Genomic DNA, 20,701 nt, shown 5'->3' on the forward strand with positions numbered 1-20,701 from the left:
GGAGAGAGCGGGGCAGTGGGATTAGTTTGGGATTGATACAGGGCTATGGGGAGAGAGCAGGGCAGTGGGATTAGTTTGGGGATTGATACAGGGCTATGGGGAGAGAGTGGGGCAGTGGCATTAGTTTGGGATTGATACAGGGCAATGGGGAGAGAGCAGGGCAGTGGGATTAGTTTGGGGATTGATACAGGGCTATGGGGAGAGAGTGGGGCAGTGGGATTAGTTTGGGATTGACACAGGGCTATGGGGAGAGAGTGGGGCAGTGGGATCAGTTTGGGGATTGATACAGGGCTATGGGGAGAGAGTGGGGCAGTGAGATTAGTTTGGGGATTGATACAGGGCTATGGGGACAGAGTGGGGCAGTGGGATTAGTCTGGGATTGATACGGGGCTATGGGGAGAGAGGGGGACAGTGGGATTAGTTTGGGGATTGACACAGGGCTATGGGGAGAGAGCGGGGCAGTGGGATTAGTTTGGGATTGATACAGGGCTATGGGGAGAGAGTGGGGCAGTGGGATTAGTTTGGGGATTGATACAGGGCTATGGGGAGAGGGTGGGGCAGTGGGATTAGTTCGGGATTGATACAGGGCTTTGGGGAGAGTGTGGGACAGTGGGATTAGTTTGGGATTGATACAGGGATATGGGGAGAGAGTGGGGCAGTGAGATTATTTTGGGATCTATACAGGGCTATGGGGAGAGGGTGGGGCAGTTGGATTAGTTTGGGATTGACACAGAGCTATGGGGAGAGAGTGGGATTAGTTTGGGGATTGATACAGGGCTCTGGGGAGAGAGTGGGCAGTGAGATTATTTTGGGGATTGATACAGGGCTATGGGGAATGAGTGGGGCAGTGGGATTAGTTTGGGATTCATACAGGGCTATGGGGAGAGAGTGGGGCAGTGGGATTCGTTTGGGATTGATACAGGGCTATGGGGAGAGAGCGGGGCAGTGGGATTAGTCTGGGATTGATACAGGGCTATGGGGAGAGAGCAGGGCAGTGAGATTATTTTGGGGATTGATACAGGGCTCTGGGGAATGAGTGGGGCAGTGGGATTAGTTTGGGATTGATACAGGGCTATGGGGAGAGAGTGGGGCAGTGGGATTCGTTGGGGATTGATACAGGGCTATGGGGAGAGAGCGGGGCAGTGGGATTAGTCTGGGATTGATACAGGGCTATGGGGAGAGAGCGGGGCAGTGGGATTAGTTTGGGATTGATCCAGGGCTATGGGGAGAGGGTGGGGCAGTGGGATTAGTTTGGGATTGATCCAGGGCTATGGGGAGAGGGTGGGGCAGTGGGATTAGTTTGGGATTGATACAGGGCTATGGGAGAGAGTGGGACAGTGGGATTAGTTTGGGATTGACACAGGGCTATGGGGAGAGAGTGGGGCAGTGGGATTAGTTTGGGGGTTGATACAGGGCTATGGGGAGAGGGTGGGGCAGTGGGATTAGTTTGGGATTGATACAGGGCTATGGGGAGAGAGCGGGGCAGTGGGATTAGTTTGGGATTGATACAGGGCTATGGGGAGAGAGTGGGGCAGTGGGATTAGTTTGGGATTGATACAGGACAATGGGGAGAGCGGGACAGTGGGATTTGTTTGGGATTGATACAGGGCTATGGGGAGAGAGGGGGACAGTGGGATTAGTTTGGGGATTGATACAGGGCTACGGGTAGAGCGGGGCAGTGGGATTAGTTTGGGGGTTGATACAGGGCTATGGGGAGAGGGTGGGGCAGTGGGATTAGTTTTGGATTGATACAGGGCTATGGGGAGAGAGCAGAGCAGTGGGATTAGTTTGGGGTTGATACAGGGCTATGGGGAGAGAGTGGGGCAGTGGGATTAGTTTGGGATTGATACAGGGCTATGGGGAGAGAGCGGTGCAGTGGGATTAGTTTGGGATTGATACAGGGCTATGGGGAGCGAGCGGGGCAGTGGGATTAGTTTGGGGATTGATACAGGGCTATGGGGAGAGAGCGGTGCAGTGGGATTAGTTTGGGGTTGATACAGGGCTATGGGGAGAGAGCGGGACAGTGGGATTAGTTTGGGATTGATACAGGGCTACGGGGAGAGAGCGGGGCAGTGGGATTAGTTTGGGATTGATACAGGGTTATGGGGAGAGAGTGGGGCAGTGGGATTAGTTTGGGGTTGACACAGGGCTATGGGGAGAGAGCGGGGCATTGGGATTAGTTTGGGATTGATACAGGGCTATGGGGAGAGAGCGGGGCAGTGGGATTAGTTTGGGATTGATACAGGGCTATGGGGAGAGAGCGGGGCAGTGGGATTAGTTTGGGGTTGATACAGGGCTATGGGGAGAGAGCGGGGCAGTGGGATTAGTTTGGGATTGATACAGGGCTATGGGGAGAGAGCGGGGCAGTGGGATTAGTTTGGGATTGATCCAGGGCTATGGGGAGAGAGCGGGGCAGTGGGATTAGTTTGGGGATTGATACAGGGCTATGGGGAGAGAGCGGGGCAGTGGGATTAGTTTGGGGATTGATACAGGGCTATGGGGAGAGAGTGGGGCAGTGGGATTAGTTTGGGATTGATGCTGGGCTATGGGGAGAGAGCAGGGCAGTGGGATTAGTTTGGGGATTGATACAGGGCTATGGGGAGAGAGCGGGGCAGTGGGATTAGTTTGGGATTGATACAGGGCTATGGGGAGAGCAGGGCAGTGGGATTAGTTTGGGGATTGATACAGGGCTATGGGGAGAGAGTGGGGCAGTGGCATTAGTTTGGGATTGATACAGGGCTATGGGGAGAGAGCAGGGCAGTGGGATTAGTTTGGGGATTGATACAGGGCTATGGGGAGAGAGTGGGGCAGTGGGATTAGTTTGGGATTGACACAGGGCTATGGGGAGAGAGTGGGGCAGTGGGATCAGTTTGGGGATTGATACAGGGCTATGGGGAGAGAGTGGGGCAGTGAGATTAGTTTGGGGATTGATACAGGGCTATGGGGACAGAGTGGGGCAGTGGGATTAGTCTGGGATTGATACGGGGCTATGGGGAGAGAGGGGGACAGTGGGATTAGTTTGGGGATTGACACAGGGCTATGGGGAGAGAGCGGGGCAGTGGGATTAGTTTGGGGTTGATACAGGGCTATGGGGAGAGAGGGGGACAGTGGGATTAATTTGGGGTTGATAATGGGCTATGGGGAGAGAGGGGGACAGTGGGATTAGTTTGGGGTTGATACAGGGCTATGGGGAGAGAGTGGGGCAGTGGGATTAGTTTGGGATTGATACAGGGCTATGGGGAGAGAGGGGGACAGTGGGATTAGTTTGGGATTGATACAGGGCTATGGGGAGAGAGTGGGGCAGTGAGATTAGTTTGGGGTTGATACAGGGCTATGGGGAGAGAGTGGGGCAGTGGGATTAGTTTGGGATTGACACAGGGCTATGGGGAGAGAGGGGGGCAGTGGGATTAGTTTGTGGTTGATACAGGGCTATGGGGAGAGAGGGGGACAGTGGGATTAGTTTGGGATTGATGCAGGGCTATGGGGGGAGAGTGGGGCAGTGGGATTAGTTTGGGGATTGATACAGGGCTATGGGGAGAGAGCAGGGCAGTGGGATTAGTTTGGGGATTGATACAGGGCTATGGGGAGAGAGTGGGGCAGTGGGATTAGTTTTGGATTGACACAGGGCTATGGGGAGAGAGTGGGGCAGTGGGATCAGTTTGGGGATTGATACAGGGCTATGGGGAGAGAGTGGGGCAGTGAGATTAGTTTGGGGATTGATACAGGGCTATGGGGACAGAGTGGGGCAGTGGGATTAGTCTGGGATTGATACGGGGCTATGGGGAGAGAGGGGGACAGTGGGATTAGTTTGTTGATTGACACAGGGCTATGGGGAGAGAGCGGGGCAGTGGGATTAGTTTGGGATTGATACAGGGCTATGGGGAGAGAGTGGGGCAGTGGGATTAGTTTGGGGATTGATACAGGGCTATGGGGAGAGGGTGGGGCAGTGGGATTAGTTCGGGATTGATACAGGGCTTTGGGGAGAGAGTGGGACAGTGGGATTAGTTTGGGATTGATACAGGGATATGGGGAGAGAGTGGGGCAGTGAGATTATTTTGGGATCTATACAGGGCTATGGGGAGAGGGTGGGGCAGTTGGATTAGTTTGGGATTGACACAGAGCTATGGGGAGAGAGTGGGATTAGTTTGGGGATTGATACAGGGCTCTGGGGAGAGAGTGGGCAGTGAGATTATTTTGGGGATTGATACAGGGCTATGGGGAATGAGTGGGGCAGTGGGATTAGTTTGGGATTGATACAGGGCTATGGGGAGAGAGTGGGGCAGTGGGATTCGTTTGGGATTGATACAGGGCTATGGGGAGAGAGCAGGGCAGTGAGATTATTTTGGGGATTGATACAGGGCTATGGGGAATGAGTGCGGCAGTGGGATTAGTTTGGGATTGATACAGGGCTATGGGGAGAGCGGGGCAGTGGGATTAGTTTGGGGGTTGATACAGGGCTATGGGGAGAGGGTGGGGCAGTGGGAATAGTTTCGGATTGATACAAGGCTATGGGGAGAGAGCAGAGCAGTGGGATTAGTTTGGGGTTGATACAGGGCTATGGGGAGAGAGTGGGGCAGTGGGATTAGTTTGGGATTGATACAGGGCTATGGGGAGAGAGCGGTGCAGTGGGATTAGTTTGGGATTGATACAGGGCTATGGGGAGCGAGCGGGGCAGTGGGATTAGTTTGGGGATTGATACAGGGCTATGGGGAGAGAGCGGTGCAGTGGGATTAGTTTGGGGTTGATACAGGGCTATGGGGAGAGAGCGGGACAGTGGGATTAGTTTAGGATTGATACAGGGCTACGGGGAGAGAGCGGGGCAGTGGGATTAGTTTGGGATTGATACAGGGCTATGGGGAGAGAGTGGGGCAGTGGGATTAGTTTGGGGTTGACACAGGGCTATGGGGAGAGACCGTGGCAGTGGGATTAGTTTGGGATTGATACAGGGCTATGGGGAGAGAGCGGGGCAGTGGGATTAGTTTGGGGTTGATACAGGGCTATGGGGAGAGAGCGGGGCAGTGGGATTAGTTTGGGATTGATACAGGGCTATGGGGAGAGAGCGGGGCAGTGGGATTAGTTTGGGATTGATCCAGGGCTATGGGGAGAGAGCGGGGCAGTGGGATTAGTTTGGGGATTGATACAGGGCTATGGGGAGAGAGCGGGGCAGTGGGATTAGTTTGGGGATTGATACAGGGCTATGGGGAGAGAGTGGGGCAGTGGGATTAATTTGGGATTGATGCTGGGCTATGGGGAGAGAGCAGGGCAGTGGGATTAGTTTGGGGATTGATACAGGGCTATGGGGAGAGAGCGGGGCAGTGGGATTAGTTTGGGATTGATACAGGGCTATGGGGAGAGAGCAGGGCAGTGGGATTAGTTTGGGGATTGATACAGGGCTATGGGGAGAGAGTGGGGCAGTGGCATTAGTTTGGGATTGATACAGGGCAATGGGGAGAGAGCAGGGCAGTGGGATTAGTTTGGGGATTGATACAGGGCTATGGGGAGAGAGTGGGGCAGTGGGATTAGTTTGGGATTGACACAGGGCTATGGGGAGAGAGTGGGGCAGTGGGATCAGTTTGGGGATTGATACAGGGCTATGGGGAGAGAGTGGGGCAGTGAGATTAGTTTGGGGATTGATACAGGGCTATGGGGACAGAGTGGGGCAGTGGGATTAGTCTGGGATTGATACGGGGCTATGGGGAGAGAGGGGGACAGTGGGATTAGTTTGGGGATTGACACAGGGCTATGGGGAGAGAGCGGGGCAGTGGGATTAGTTTGGGATTGATACAGGGCTATGGGGAGAGAGTGGGGCAGTGGGATTAGTTTGGGGATTGATACAGGGCTATGGGGAGAGGGTGGGGCAGTGGGATTAGTTCGGGATTGATACAGGGCTTTGGGGAGAGTGTGGGACAGTGGGATTAGTTTGGGATTGATACAGGGATATGGGGAGAGAGTGGGGCAGTGAGATTATTTTGGGATCTATACAGGGCTATGGGGAGAGGGTGGGGCAGTTGGATTAGTTTGGGATTGACACAGAGCTATGGGGAGAGAGTGGGATTAGTTTGGGGATTGATACAGGGCTCTGGGGAGAGAGTGGGCAGTGAGATTATTTTGGGGATTGATACAGGGCTATGGGGAATGAGTGGGGCAGTGGGATTAGTTTGGGATTCATACAGGGCTATGGGGAGAGAGTGGGGCAGTGGGATTCGTTTGGGATTGATACAGGGCTATGGGGAGAGAGCGGGGCAGTGGGATTAGTCTGGGATTGATACAGGGCTATGGGGAGAGAGCAGGGCAGTGAGATTATTTTGGGGATTGATACAGGGCTCTGGGGAATGAGTGGGGCAGTGGGATTAGTTTGGGATTGATACAGGGCTATGGGGAGAGAGTGGGGCAGTGGGATTCGTTGGGGATTGATACAGGGCTATGGGGAGAGAGCGGGGCAGTGGGATTAGTCTGGGATTGATACAGGGCTATGGGGAGAGAGCGGGGCAGTGGGATTAGTTTGGGATTGATCCAGGGCTATGGGGAGAGGGTGGGGCAGTGGGATTAGTTTGGGATTGATCCAGGGCTATGGGGAGAGGGTGGGGCAGTGGGATTAGTTTGGGATTGATACAGGGCTATGGGAGAGAGTGGGACAGTGGGATTAGTTTGGGATTGACACAGGGCTATGGGGAGAGAGTGGGGCAGTGGGATTAGTTTGGGGGTTGATACAGGGCTATGGGGAGAGGGTGGGGCAGTGGGATTAGTTTGGGATTGATACAGGGCTATGGGGAGAGAGCGGGGCAGTGGGATTAGTTTGGGATTGATACAGGGCTATGGGGAGAGAGTGGGGCAGTGGGATTAGTTTGGGATTGATACAGGACAATGGGGAGAGCGGGACAGTGGGATTTGTTTGGGATTGATACAGGGCTATGGGGAGAGAGGGGGACAGTGGGATTAGTTTGGGGATTGATACAGGGCTACGGGTAGAGCGGGGCAGTGGGATTAGTTTGGGGGTTGATACAGGGCTATGGGGAGAGGGTGGGGCAGTGGGATTAGTTTTGGATTGATACAGGGCTATGGGGAGAGAGCAGAGCAGTGGGATTAGTTTGGGGTTGATACAGGGCTATGGGGAGAGAGTGGGGCAGTGGGATTAGTTTGGGATTGATACAGGGCTATGGGGAGAGAGCGGTGCAGTGGGATTAGTTTGGGATTGATACAGGGCTATGGGGAGCGAGCGGGGCAGTGGGATTAGTTTGGGGATTGATACAGGGCTATGGGGAGAGAGCGGTGCAGTGGGATTAGTTTGGGGTTGATACAGGGCTATGGGGAGAGAGCGGGACAGTGGGATTAGTTTGGGATTGATACAGGGCTACGGGGAGAGAGCGGGGCAGTGGGATTAGTTTGGGATTGATACAGGGTTATGGGGAGAGAGTGGGGCAGTGGGATTAGTTTGGGGTTGACACAGGGCTATGGGGAGAGAGCGGGGCATTGGGATTAGTTTGGGATTGATACAGGGCTATGGGGAGAGAGCGGGGCAGTGGGATTAGTTTGGGATTGATACAGGGCTATGGGGAGAGAGCGGGGCAGTGGGATTAGTTTGGGGTTGATACAGGGCTATGGGGAGAGAGCGGGGCAGTGGGATTAGTTTGGGATTGATACAGGGCTATGGGGAGAGAGCGGGGCAGTGGGATTAGTTTGGGATTGATCCAGGGCTATGGGGAGAGAGCGGGGCAGTGGGATTAGTTTGGGGATTGATACAGGGCTATGGGGAGAGAGCGGGGCAGTGGGATTAGTTTGGGGATTGATACAGGGCTATGGGGAGAGAGTGGGGCAGTGGGATTAGTTTGGGATTGATGCTGGGCTATGGGGAGAGAGCAGGGCAGTGGGATTAGTTTGGGGATTGATACAGGGCTATGGGGAGAGAGCGGGGCAGTGGGATTAGTTTGGGATTGATACAGGGCTATGGGGAGAGCAGGGCAGTGGGATTAGTTTGGGGATTGATACAGGGCTATGGGGAGAGAGTGGGGCAGTGGCATTAGTTTGGGATTGATACAGGGCTATGGGGAGAGAGCAGGGCAGTGGGATTAGTTTGGGGATTGATACAGGGCTATGGGGAGAGAGTGGGGCAGTGGGATTAGTTTGGGATTGACACAGGGCTATGGGGAGAGAGTGGGGCAGTGGGATCAGTTTGGGGATTGATACAGGGCTATGGGGAGAGAGTGGGGCAGTGAGATTAGTTTGGGGATTGATACAGGGCTATGGGGACAGAGTGGGGCAGTGGGATTAGTCTGGGATTGATACGGGGCTATGGGGAGAGAGGGGGACAGTGGGATTAGTTTGGGGATTGACACAGGGCTATGGGGAGAGAGCGGGGCAGTGGGATTAGTTTGGGGTTGATACAGGGCTATGGGGAGAGAGGGGGACAGTGGGATTAATTTGGGGTTGATAATGGGCTATGGGGAGAGAGGGGGACAGTGGGATTAGTTTGGGGTTGATACAGGGCTATGGGGAGAGAGTGGGGCAGTGGGATTAGTTTGGGATTGATACAGGGCTATGGGGAGAGAGGGGGACAGTGGGATTAGTTTGGGATTGATACAGGGCTATGGGGAGAGAGTGGGGCAGTGAGATTAGTTTGGGGTTGATACAGGGCTATGGGGAGAGAGTGGGGCAGTGGGATTAGTTTGGGATTGACACAGGGCTATGGGGAGAGAGGGGGGCAGTGGGATTAGTTTGTGGTTGATACAGGGCTATGGGGAGAGAGGGGGACAGTGGGATTAGTTTGGGATTGATGCAGGGCTATGGGGGGAGAGTGGGGCAGTGGGATTAGTTTGGGGATTGATACAGGGCTATGGGGAGAGAGCAGGGCAGTGGGATTAGTTTGGGGATTGATACAGGGCTATGGGGAGAGAGTGGGGCAGTGGGATTAGTTTTGGATTGACACAGGGCTATGGGGAGAGAGTGGGGCAGTGGGATCAGTTTGGGGATTGATACAGGGCTATGGGGAGAGAGTGGGGCAGTGAGATTAGTTTGGGGATTGATACAGGGCTATGGGGACAGAGTGGGGCAGTGGGATTAGTCTGGGATTGATACGGGGCTATGGGGAGAGAGGGGGACAGTGGGATTAGTTTGTTGATTGACACAGGGCTATGGGGAGAGAGCGGGGCAGTGGGATTAGTTTGGGATTGATACAGGGCTATGGGGAGAGAGTGGGGCAGTGGGATTAGTTTGGGGATTGATACAGGGCTATGGGGAGAGGGTGGGGCAGTGGGATTAGTTCGGGATTGATACAGGGCTTTGGGGAGAGAGTGGGACAGTGGGATTAGTTTGGGATTGATACAGGGATATGGGGAGAGAGTGGGGCAGTGAGATTATTTTGGGATCTATACAGGGCTATGGGGAGAGGGTGGGGCAGTTGGATTAGTTTGGGATTGACACAGAGCTATGGGGAGAGAGTGGGATTAGTTTGGGGATTGATACAGGGCTCTGGGGAGAGAGTGGGCAGTGAGATTATTTTGGGGATTGATACAGGGCTATGGGGAATGAGTGGGGCAGTGGGATTAGTTTGGGATTGATACAGGGCTATGGGGAGAGAGTGGGGCAGTGGGATTCGTTTGGGATTGATACAGGGCTATGGGGAGAGAGCAGGGCAGTGAGATTATTTTGGGGATTGATACAGGGCTATGGGGAATGAGTGCGGCAGTGGGATTAGTTTGGGATTGATACAGGGCTATGGGGAGAGAGTGGGGCAGTGGGATTCGTTTGGGATTGATACAGGGCTATGGGGAGAGAGCGGGGCAGTGGGATTAGTCTGGGATTGATACAGGGCTATGGGGAGAGAGTGGGGCAGTGGGATTAGTTTGGGATTGATCCAGGGCTATGGGGAGAGGGTGGGGCAGTGGGATTAGTTTGGGATTGATACAGGGCTATGGGAGAGAGTGGGACAGTGGGATTAGTTTGGGATTGACACAGGGCTATGGGGAGAGAGTGGGGCAGTGGGATTAGTTTGGGGGTTGATACAGGGCTATGGGGAGAGGGTGGGGCAGTGGGATTAGTTTGGGATTGATACAGGGCTATGGGGAGAGAGCGGGGCAGTGGGATTAGTTTGGGATTGATACAGGGCTATGGGGAGAGAGTGGGGCAGTGGGATTAGTTTGGGATTGATACAGGACAATGGGGAGAGCGGGACAGTGGGATTTGTTTGGGATTGATACAGGGCTATGGGGAGAGAGGGGGACAGTGGGATTAGTTTGGGGATTGATACAGGGCTACGGGTAGAGCGGGGCAGTGGGATTAATTTGGGGGTTGATACAGGGCTATGGGGAGAGGGTGGGGCAGTGGGATTAGTTTGGGATTGATACAGGGCTATGGGGAGAGAGCAGAGCAGTGGGATTAGTTTGGGGTTGATACAGGGCTATGGGGAGAGAGTGGGGCAGTGGGATTAGTTTGGGATTGATACAGGGCTATGGGGAGAGAGCGGTGCAGTGGGATTAGTTTGGGATTGATACAGGGCTATGGGGAGCGAGCGGGGCAGTGGGATTAGTTTGGGGATTGATACAGGGCTATGGGGAGAGAGCGGTGCAGTGGGATTAGTTTGGGGTTGATACAGGGCTATGGGGAGAGAGCGGGACAGTGGGATTAGTTTGGGATTGATACAGGGCTACGGGGAGAGAGCGGGGCAGTGGGATTAGTTTGGGATTGATACAGGGCTATGGGGAGAGAGTGGGGTAGTGGGATTAGTTTGGGGTTGACACAGGGCTATGGGGAGAGAGCGGGGCAGTGGGATTAGTTTGGGATTGATACAGGGCTATGGGGAGAGAGCGGGGCAGTGGGATTAGTTTGGGATTGATACAGGGCTATGGGGAGAGAGCGGGGCAGTGGGATTAGTTTGGGGTTGATACAGGGCTATGGGGAGAGAGCGGGGCAGTGGGATTAGTTTGGGATTGATCCAGGGCTATGGGGAGAGAGCGGGGCAGTGGGATTAGTTTGGGGATTGATACAGGGCTATGGGGAGAGAGCGGGGCAGTGGGATTAGTTTGGGGATTGATACAGGGCTATGGGGAGAGAGTGGGGCAGTGGGATTAGTTTGGGATTGATGCTGGGCTATGGGGAGAGAGCAGGGCAGTGGGATTAGTTTGGGGATTGATACAGGGCTATGGGGAGAGAGCGGGGCAGTGGGATTAGTTTGGGATTGATACAGGGCTATGGGGAGAGCAGGGCAGTGGGATTAGTTTGGGGATTGATACAGGGCTATGGGGAGAGAGTGGGGCAGTGGCATTAGTTTGGGATTGATACAGGGCTATGGGGAGAGAGCAGGGCAGTGGGATTAGTTTGGGGATTGATACAGGGCTATGGGGAGAGAGTGGGGCAGTGGGATTAGTTTGGGATTGACACAGGGCTATGGGGAGAGAGTGGGGCAGTGGGATCAGTTTGGGGATTGATACAGGGCTATGGGGAGAGAGGGGGACAGTGGGATTAATTTGGGGTTGATAATGGGCTATGGGGAGAGAGGGGGACAGTGGGATTAGTTTGGGGTTGATACAGGGCTATGGGGAGAGAGTGGGGCAGTGGGATTAGTTTGGGATTGATACAGGGCTATGGGGAGAGAGGGGGACAGTGGGATTAGTTTGGGATTGATACAGGGCTATGGGGAGAGAGTGGGGCAGTGAGATTAGTTTGGGGTTGATACAGGGCTATGGGGAGAGAGTGGGGCAGTGGGATTAGTTTGGGATTGACACAGGGCTATGGGGAGAGAGGGGGGCAGTGGGATTAGTTTGGGGTTGATACAGGGCTATGGGGAGAGAGGGGGACAGTGGGATTAGTTTGGGATTGATGCAGGGCTATGGGGGGAGAGTGGGGCAGTGGAATTAGTTTGGGGATTGATACAGGGCTATGGGGAGAGAGTGGGGCAGTGGGATTAGTTTGGGATTGACACAGGGCTATGGGGAGAGAGGGGGGCAGTGGGATTAGTTTGGGGTTGATACAGGGCTATGGGGAGAGAGGGGGACAGTGGGATTAGTTTGGGATTGATGCAGGGCTATGGGGGGAGAGTGGGGCAGTGGGATTAGTTTGGGGATTGATACAGGGCTATGGGGAGAGAGTGGGGCAGTGAGATTAGTTTGGGGATTGATACAGGGCTATGGGGAGAGAGTGGGGCAGTGGGATTAGTCTGGGATTGATACGGGGCTATGGGGAGAGAGGGGGACAGTGGGATTAGTTTGGGGGTTGATACAGGGCTATGGGGAGAGGGTGGGGCAGTGGGATTAGTTTGGGATTGATACAGGGCTATGGGGAGAGAGCGGGGCAGTGGGATTAGTTTGGGATTGATACAGGGCTATGGGGAGAGAGTGGGGCAGTGGGATTAGTTTGGGATTGATACAGGACAATGGGGAGAGCGGGACAGTGGGATTAGTTTGGGGATTGATACAGGGCTACGGGTAGAGCGGGGCAGTGGGATTAGTTTGGGGGTTGATACAGGGCTATGGGGAGAGGGTGGGGCAGTGGGATTAGTTTGGGATTGATACAGGGCTATGGGGAGAGAGCAGAGCAGTGGGATTAGTTTGGGGTTGATACAGGGCTATGGGGAGAGAGTGGGGCAGTGGGATTAGTTTGGGATTGATACAGGGCTATGGGGAGAGAGCGATGCAGTGGGATTAGTTTGGGATTGATACAGGGCTATGGGGAGCGAGCGGGGCAGTGGGATTAGTTTGGGGATTGATACAGGGCTATGGGGAGAGAGCGGTGCAGTGGGATTAGTTTGGGGTTGATACAGGGCTATGGGGAGAGTGCGGGACAGTGGGATTAGTTTAGGATTGATACAGGGCTACGGGGAGAGAGCGGGGCAGTGGGATTAGTTTGGGATTGATACAGGGCTATGGGGAGAGAGTGGGGCAGTGGGATTAGTTTGGGGTTGACACAGGGCTATGGGGAGAGAGCGGGGCAGTGGGATTAGTTTGGGATTGATACAGGGCTATGGGGAGAGAGCGGGGCAGTGGGATTAGTTTGGGATTGATACAGGGCTATGGGGAGAGAGCGGGGCAGTGGGATTAGTTTGGGGTTGATACAGGGCTATGGGGAGAGAGCGGGGCAGTGGGATTAGTTTGGGATTGATACAGGGCTATGGGGAGAGAGCGGGGCAGTGGGATTAGTTTGGGATTGATCCAGGGCTATGGGGAGAGAGCGGGGCAGTGGGATTAGTTTGGGGATTGATACAGGGCTATGGGGAGAGAGCGGGGCAGTGGGATTAGTTTGGGGATTGATACAGGGCTATGGGGAGAGAGTGGGGCAGTGGGATTAGTTTGGGATTGATGCTGGGCTATGGGGAGAGAGCAGGGCAGTGGGATTAGTTTGGGGATTGATACAGGGCTATGGGGAGAGCGCGGGGCAGTGGGATTAGTTTGGGATTGATACAGGGCTATGGGGAGAGAGCAGGGCAGTGGGATTAGTTTGGGGATTGATACAGGGCTATGGGGAGAGAGTGGGGCAGTGGCATTAGTTTGGGATTGATACAGGGCTATGGGGAGAGAGTGGGGCAGTGAGATTAGTTTGGGGATTGATACAGGGCTATGGGGACAGAGTGGGGCAGTGGGATTAGTCTGGGATTGATACGGGGCTATGGGGAGAGAGGGGGACAGTGGGATTAGTTTGGGGATTGACACAGGGCTATGGGGAGAGAGCGGGGCAGTGGGATTAGTTTGGGGTTGATACAGGGCTATGGGGAGAGAGGGGGACAGTGGCATTAATTTGGGGTTGATACAGGGCTATGGGGAGAGAGGGGGACAGTGGGATTAGTTTGGGGTTGATACAGGGCTATGGGGAGAGAGTGGGGCAGTGGGATTAGTTTGGGATTGATACAGGGCTATGGGGAGAGAGGGGGACAGTGGGATTAGTTTGGGATTGATACAGGGCTATGGGGAGAGAGTGGGGCAGTGAGATTAGTTTGGGGTTGATACAGGGCTATGGGGAGAGAGTGGGGCAGTGAGAATAGTTTGGGATTGACACAGGGCTATGGGGAGAGAGGGGGGCAGTGGGATTAGTTTGGGGTTGATACAGGGCTATGGGGAGACAGGGGGACAGTGGGATTAGTTTGGGATTGATGCAGGGCTATGGGGGGAGAGTGGGGCAGTGGGATTAGTTTGGGGATTGATACAGGGCTATGGGGAGAGAGTGGGTCAGTGGGATTAGTTTGGGATTGACACAGGGCTATGGGGAGAGAGGGGGGCAGTGGGATTAGTTTGGGGTTGATACAGGGCTATGGGGAGAGAGGGGGACAGTGGGATTAGTTTGGGATTGATACAGGGCTATGGGGAGAGAGGGGGACAGCGGGATTAGTTTGGGATTGATACAGGGCTATGGGGAGAGAGGGGGACAGTGGGATTAGTTTGGGAGTGATACGTGCCGTTAGTCAGAGCCTTCCAATTAAAAAAACACTCTTCTACTGCTACCCTCTGTCTTCTGTTCCCAAACCAGTTCTGTTTCCAACTTGCCTGCTCCCCTCTGATCCCATGTGACTTCACCTTTTGTACCTGTCTACCTTGAGGTACCCTGTCAAAGGCTTTCCTGAAGTCCACGTAAACAACATCCACCACCATCTCCTCATCAATCATCTTTGTCCCCTTCTCAGAAAACTCGATCAAATTAGTGTGGCACGACCTCCCCTTCACACAACCATGCAGTCCATCACGAGTAAGTGGTCTTTCCAAATGTGAATAAATCCAATCTATAAGAATCTTTTCCAATAATTTCCTGCCACTGCTCACCGGCCTGTAATTCCCGGGATTATCCCTGCTGCCCTTCTTAAACAATGGAACAACATTGGCTACTCTCCAGTCCTCTGGAACTTCACCTGTAGCCAATCAGGATACAAAGATTACTGTCAAGGCCCCAACAAATTCCTCCCTTGCCTCCCTCAGTATTCTGGGGTAGATCCCATCAGGCCCTGGGGATTTATCTTTTTAAGATGACTTCCTCTTTATTAATTTCAACATGACAGAATATCTATGCACTCTACCCTGTATTCCTCTTCCAACAAGTCCTTCTCTTTGTGAATACTGAGGCAAAATATTCATTTAGTATCTCTCCCATTTAAGACCATAAGACATAGGAGCGGAAGTAAGGCCATTCGGCCCATCGAGTCCACTCCACCATTCAATCATGGCTGATTTCAACTCCATTTACCCGCTCTCTCGCCATAGCCCTTAATTCCTCAAGAAATCAAGAATTTATCAACTTCTGTCTTAAAGACACTCAACGTCCCGGCCTCCACCGCCCTCTGTGGCAATGAATTCCACAGACCCACCACTCTCTGGCTGAAGAAATTTCTCCTCATCTCTGTTCTAAAGTGACTCCCTTTTATTCTAAGGCTGTGCCCCCGGGTCCTAGTCTCCCCTGCTAATGGAAACAACTTCCCTACTTCCACCCTATCTAAGCCATTCATTATCTTGTAAGTTTCTATTAGATCTCCCCTCAACCTCCTAAACTCCAATGAATATAATCCCAGGATCCTCAGACGTTCATCGTATGTTAGGCCTACCATTCCTGGGATCATCCGTGTGAATCTCCGCTGGACCCGCTCCAGTGCCAGTATGTCCTTCCTGAGGTGTGGGGCCCAAAATTGCTCACAGTATTCTAAATGGGGCCTAACTAATGCTTTATAAAGCTTCAGAAGTACATCCCTGCTTTTATATTCCAAGCCTCTTGAGATGAATGACAACATTGCATTTGCTTTCTTAATTACAGACTCAACCTGCAAGTTTACCTTTAGAGAATCCTGGACTAGGACTCCCAAGTCCCTTTGCACTTCAGCATTATGAATTTTGTCACCGTTTAGAAAATAGTCCATGCCTCTATTCTTTTTTCCAAAGTGCAAGACCTCGCACTTGCCCACATTGAATTTCATCAGCCATTTCTTGGACCACTCCCCTAAACTGTCTAAATTTTTCTGCAGCCTCCCCACCTCCTCCATACTACCTGCCCCTCCACCTATCTTTGTATCATCGGCAAACTTAGCCAGAATGCCCCCAGTCCCGTCATCTAGATCGTTAATATATAAAGAGAACAGCTGTGGCCCCAACACTGAACCCTGCGGGACACCACTCGTCACCGGTTGCCATTCCGAAAAAGAACCTTTTATCCCAACTCTCTGCCTTCTGCCTGACAGCCAATCGTCAATCCATGTTAGTACCTTGCCTCGAATACCATGGGCCCTTATTTTACTCAGCAGTCTCCCGTGAGGCACCTTATCAAAGGCCTTTTGGAAGTCAAGATAGATAACATCCATTGGCTCTCCTTGGTCTAACCTATTTGTTATCCCTTCAAAGAACTCTAACAGGTTTGTCAGGCACGACCTCCCCTTACTAAATCCATGCTGACTTGTCCTAATCCGACCCTGCACTTCCAAGAATTTAGAAATCTCATCCTTAACAATGGATTCTAGAATCTGGCCAACAACCGAGGTTAGGCTAATTGGCCTATAATTTTCCATCTTTTTCCTTGTTCCCTTCTTGAACAAGGGGGTTACAACAGCGATTTTCCAATCCTCTGGGACTTTCCCTGACTCCAGTGACTTTTGAACGATCATAACTAACGCCTCCACTATTTCTTCAGCTATCTCCTTTAGAACACTAGGATGTAGCCCATCTGGGCCCGGAGATTTATCAATTTTTAGACCTCTTAGTTTCTCTAGCACTTTCTCCTTTGTGATGGCTACCATATTCAACTCTGCCCCCTGACTCTCCTGAATTGTTGGGATATTACTCATGTCTTCTACTGTGAAGACTGACGCAAAGTACTTATTTAGTGCCTCAGCTATTTCCTTGTCTCCCATCACTAGATTACCAGCATCATTTTGGAGCGGCCCAATGTCTACTTTTGCCTCCCGTTTGTTTTTAATGTATTTAAAGAAACTTTTACTATCATTCCTAATGTTACTGGCTAGCCTACCTTCATATTTGATCCTCTCTTTCCTTATTTCTCTCTTTGTTATCCTCTGTTTGTTTTTGTAGCCTTCCCAATCTTCTGACTTCCCACTACGCTTTGCCACATTATAGGCTTTCTCTTTTGCTTTGATGCATTCCCTAACTTCCTTTGTCAGCCATGGCTGTCTTATCCTCCCTCTGATAACCTTTCTTTTCTTTGGGATGAACCTCTGTACTGTGTCCTCAATTACTCCCAGAAACTCCTGCCATTGCTGTTCTACTGTCTTTCCCACTAGGCTCTGCTCCCAGTCGATTTTCGTCAGTTCCTCCCTCATGCCCCTGTAGTTACCTTTATTTAACTGTAACACCTTTACATCTGATTCTACCTTCTTTCTTTCAAATTGGAGATTGAATTCTACCATATTATGATCACTGCCTCCTAAGTGTTCCCTTACTTTCAGATCTTTAATCAAGTCTGGCTCATTACATAACACTAAGTCCAGAATGGCCTGTTCCCTCGTGGGCTCCATCACAAGCTGTTCCAAAAAGCTCTGTAAACATTCAATGAATTCCCTTTCCTTGGGTCCGCTGGCAGCATTATTTACCCAGTCCACCTGCATATTGAAGTCCCCCATGATCACTGTGACCTTGCCTTTCTGACATGCACTTTCTATTTCGTGGTGCATTTTGTGCCCCCGGTCCTGACCACTGTTAGGAGGCCTGGACATAACTCCCATTATGTTTTTTTTGCCTTTGTGGTTCCTCAACTCTACCCACACAGACTCCACATCATCTGACCCTATGTCATTTAGTGCTATTGATTTAATTTCATTCCTAATTAACAAGGCAACCCCGCCCCCTCTGCCCACCTCTCTGTCTTTTCGATAGGTTGTGAATCCCTGGATGTTTAAATGCCAGTCCTGAACCCCCTGCAACCATGTCTCTGTGATGCCTACCACATCATACCTGCCAGTCACAATCTGGGCCACAAGCTCATCTACCTTGTTCCGTACACTGCGCGCATTTAAATATAGCACCTTTAATTCTCTATTGACCGTCCCTTTTTGTTTCCTTAGTGTGGTGGACCTTGGTTTACTGAGCCTTTCCATACACTGTGTCATATTTTGTGGGATGGGGACTATCGTAACCTCTCGTGAGTTCTGTCTTTTCGTGCTTTTTTGTATTCCTAAGCAGCTACGCTTCCCACTGATTACTTCACCTCTTGGTTCCCTGACTTTCCCTTCCCCCCCAATCTTTAGTTTAAAGTCCTATTGACCACCCTATTTACTCTTTTCGCCAGAACACTGGTCCCAGCTCGGTTCAGGTGGAGACCATCCCAACGGTATAGGTCCCCCCTGTCCCAAAACTGATGCCAGTGTCCCATGAAAAGGAACCCCTCATTCCCACACCACTCTTTCAGCCACGTGTTAACTTCCCTTATTCTTGCCTCCCGATGCCAATTTGCACGTGGCTCGGGCAGTAATCCGGAGATTATGACCCTTGAGGACCTGTTTTATAATTTGAATCCTAGCTCTTTATAATCTCTAAACAGGTCCTCTTTCCTAGACTTGCCTATGTTGTTGGTACCGACATGGACCACAACAACTGGATCCTCCCCCTCCCTCTCCAGTATCCTTTCAGGCCGGTCAGAGATGTCCCGCACCCTAGCACCGGGCAGGCAACATACCATGCGGGACTCTTTATCCTGCTCACAAAGGATACTATCTATCCCTCTGATAATTTCCTCTGGTTCCACACATAGATTCCCTCTAATATCCTTGAGTGGGCCAACCCTTTCTCTGGCTGCCCTCTTGCGCTTTACATATAAAAAGCCTTCGGGTTTTCCTTAATCCTGTTTGCCAATGCCATTTCATGACCCCTTTTAGGCTTCCCAACTCCTGCTGCAATGTCCCTTTCCAACTCACCGTCCAACAGCGAAGACAGTCATGCCAATCACGGTTTTCCTTCTCTTGTAGTATTCATCACGCTCGACCGGATCGTACGTCCCTGTCCAAACAATCGGTGCCCCCCACGAGGTCATTGTCGGCTCACCAGTGACGGCACTGCAAATAAAAACGGTTAGAGCCTTAATCACCTCCATTTACATAGAATCATAGAATTTACAGTGCAAAAGGAGGCCATTTGGCCCATCGAGTCAGCACCGACCCACTTAGGCCCTCATTTCCGCCCTATTCCCGTCACCCAATAACCCCTCCTGACTTTTTTTTTGGCACTAAGGGCAATTTATCGCGGCCAATCCACCTAACCTGCACGTCTTTGGACTTGTGGGAGGAAACCGGAGCACCCGGAGGAAACCCACACACACACACGGGGAGAGCGTGCAGACTCCGCACAGACAGTGACCCAAGCCGGGAATCGACCCTGGGACCCAGGCGCTGTGAAGCAACAGTGCTAACCACTGCGCTGCCGTGCCGCCACATCTGCCTCGACATCTTTGTCCATCTCCGACGCTCCATCCCCGCCCGCCCCCCCCCCCTCCCCGCCCCCAACTACAGGATAAATCTGTCAACATTTCCAGCTCTCCCCAATTTAAGAGTCAACCAGACTCAAAACATTAGCTCTCGCCTCTCCCCACGGATGCTTTCAGAGCTGCCGAGCTTGTCCAGCATTTCCTATCTGTGTGTTCCACATTCCAGCGGCCGCAGTGATTTGCTTTGAGATTATTTTTGCGTTTGGAACCCGGAGCCTTGGGAGCAGCCCTCACCTCGAGGCGCGAGGCGACGACGGTTTCCAATGGTGGAAAAGCAGCGTCCATTGATTGTCAAGTAAAGGTTTCAGTCAGATATGTGGGCAACCTCCTCAAGGAGGAGGCGCTGTCAATTAATGATGTTATTCACGTAACAGAGAGGCAGGAGCTTCTGGGATTGGGTTGGGTTTTGTTTATTGTCACGTGTACCGAGGTAGAGTGAAAAGTATTTTTCTACGAGCAGCTCAACAGAAGTACATGGGAAGAAAAGAAAATACATAATAGAGCAACACAAGGTACACAATGTAACTAGACAACACCGGCATCGGATGAAGCATACAGGGTGTAGTGTTAATGAGGTCAGTCCATAAGAGGGTCGTTTAGGAGTCTGGTGACAGCGGGGAAGAAGCTCGTGCGTGTTCTCAGACTTCTGTATCTCCTGCCCGATGGAAGAAGTTAGAAGAGTGAGTAAGCCGGGTGGGATGCTTTTGTTCGGAAAGCTGGATGTACAAGTGTTTTCAGAGGGGATGTGTTATGATAAAGGAAAAAAGTCACTTGTGGGAGTGGGAGACAGGCCCCCGAACAGTAACCGCAGGTCGGGCCTAACGGGGGCAGGCAGTGGCTTCGTGGTACTGACGCTGGACGGGCAGGCAGTGGTGTCGTGGGACTGACGCTGGACGGGCAGGCAGTGGCTTCGTGGTACTGACGCTGGACGGGCAGGCAGTGGTGTCGTGGTACTGACGCTGGACGGGCAGGCAGTGGCTTTGTGGTACTGACGCTGGACGGGCAGGCAGTGGCTTCGTGGTACTGACGCTGGACGGGCAGGCAGTGGCGTTGTGGGACTGACGCTGGATGGGCAGGCAGTGGCGTCGTGGTACTGACGCTGGACGGGCAGGCAGTGGTGTCGTGGTACTGACGCTGGACGGGCAGGCAGTGGCGTCGTGGGACTGACGCTGGACGGGCAGGCAGTGGTGTCGTGGGACTGACGCTGGACGGGCAGGCAGTGGCGTCGTGGTACTGACGCTGGACGGGCAGGCAGTGGCGTCGTGGTACTGACGCTGGACGGGCAGGCAGTGGCGTTGTGGGACTGACGCTGGAC

At 52.6% G+C, this 20,701-nt stretch overlaps 1 protein-coding gene across 1 annotated transcript in view; it reads right to left on the reverse strand.

Moving 5' to 3' along the window:
* LOC140390576 (N-acetyllactosaminide alpha-1,3-galactosyltransferase-like) overlaps positions 1-20,701 on the reverse strand; it is a 108,158-nt gene that overhangs the window by 23,539 nt on the left and 63,918 nt on the right. Inside the window, 1 exon segment of the mRNA XM_072475774.1 lies at positions 18,821-18,958. Coding sequence (XP_072331875.1) covers positions 18,821-18,958 — 138 coding nt within the window.

Source organism: Scyliorhinus torazame, chromosome 14 (genome assembly GCF_047496885.1).
Source record: "Scyliorhinus torazame isolate Kashiwa2021f chromosome 14, sScyTor2.1, whole genome shotgun sequence".
Classification (NCBI taxonomy): Eukaryota; Metazoa; Chordata; class Chondrichthyes; order Carcharhiniformes; family Scyliorhinidae; genus Scyliorhinus; species Scyliorhinus torazame.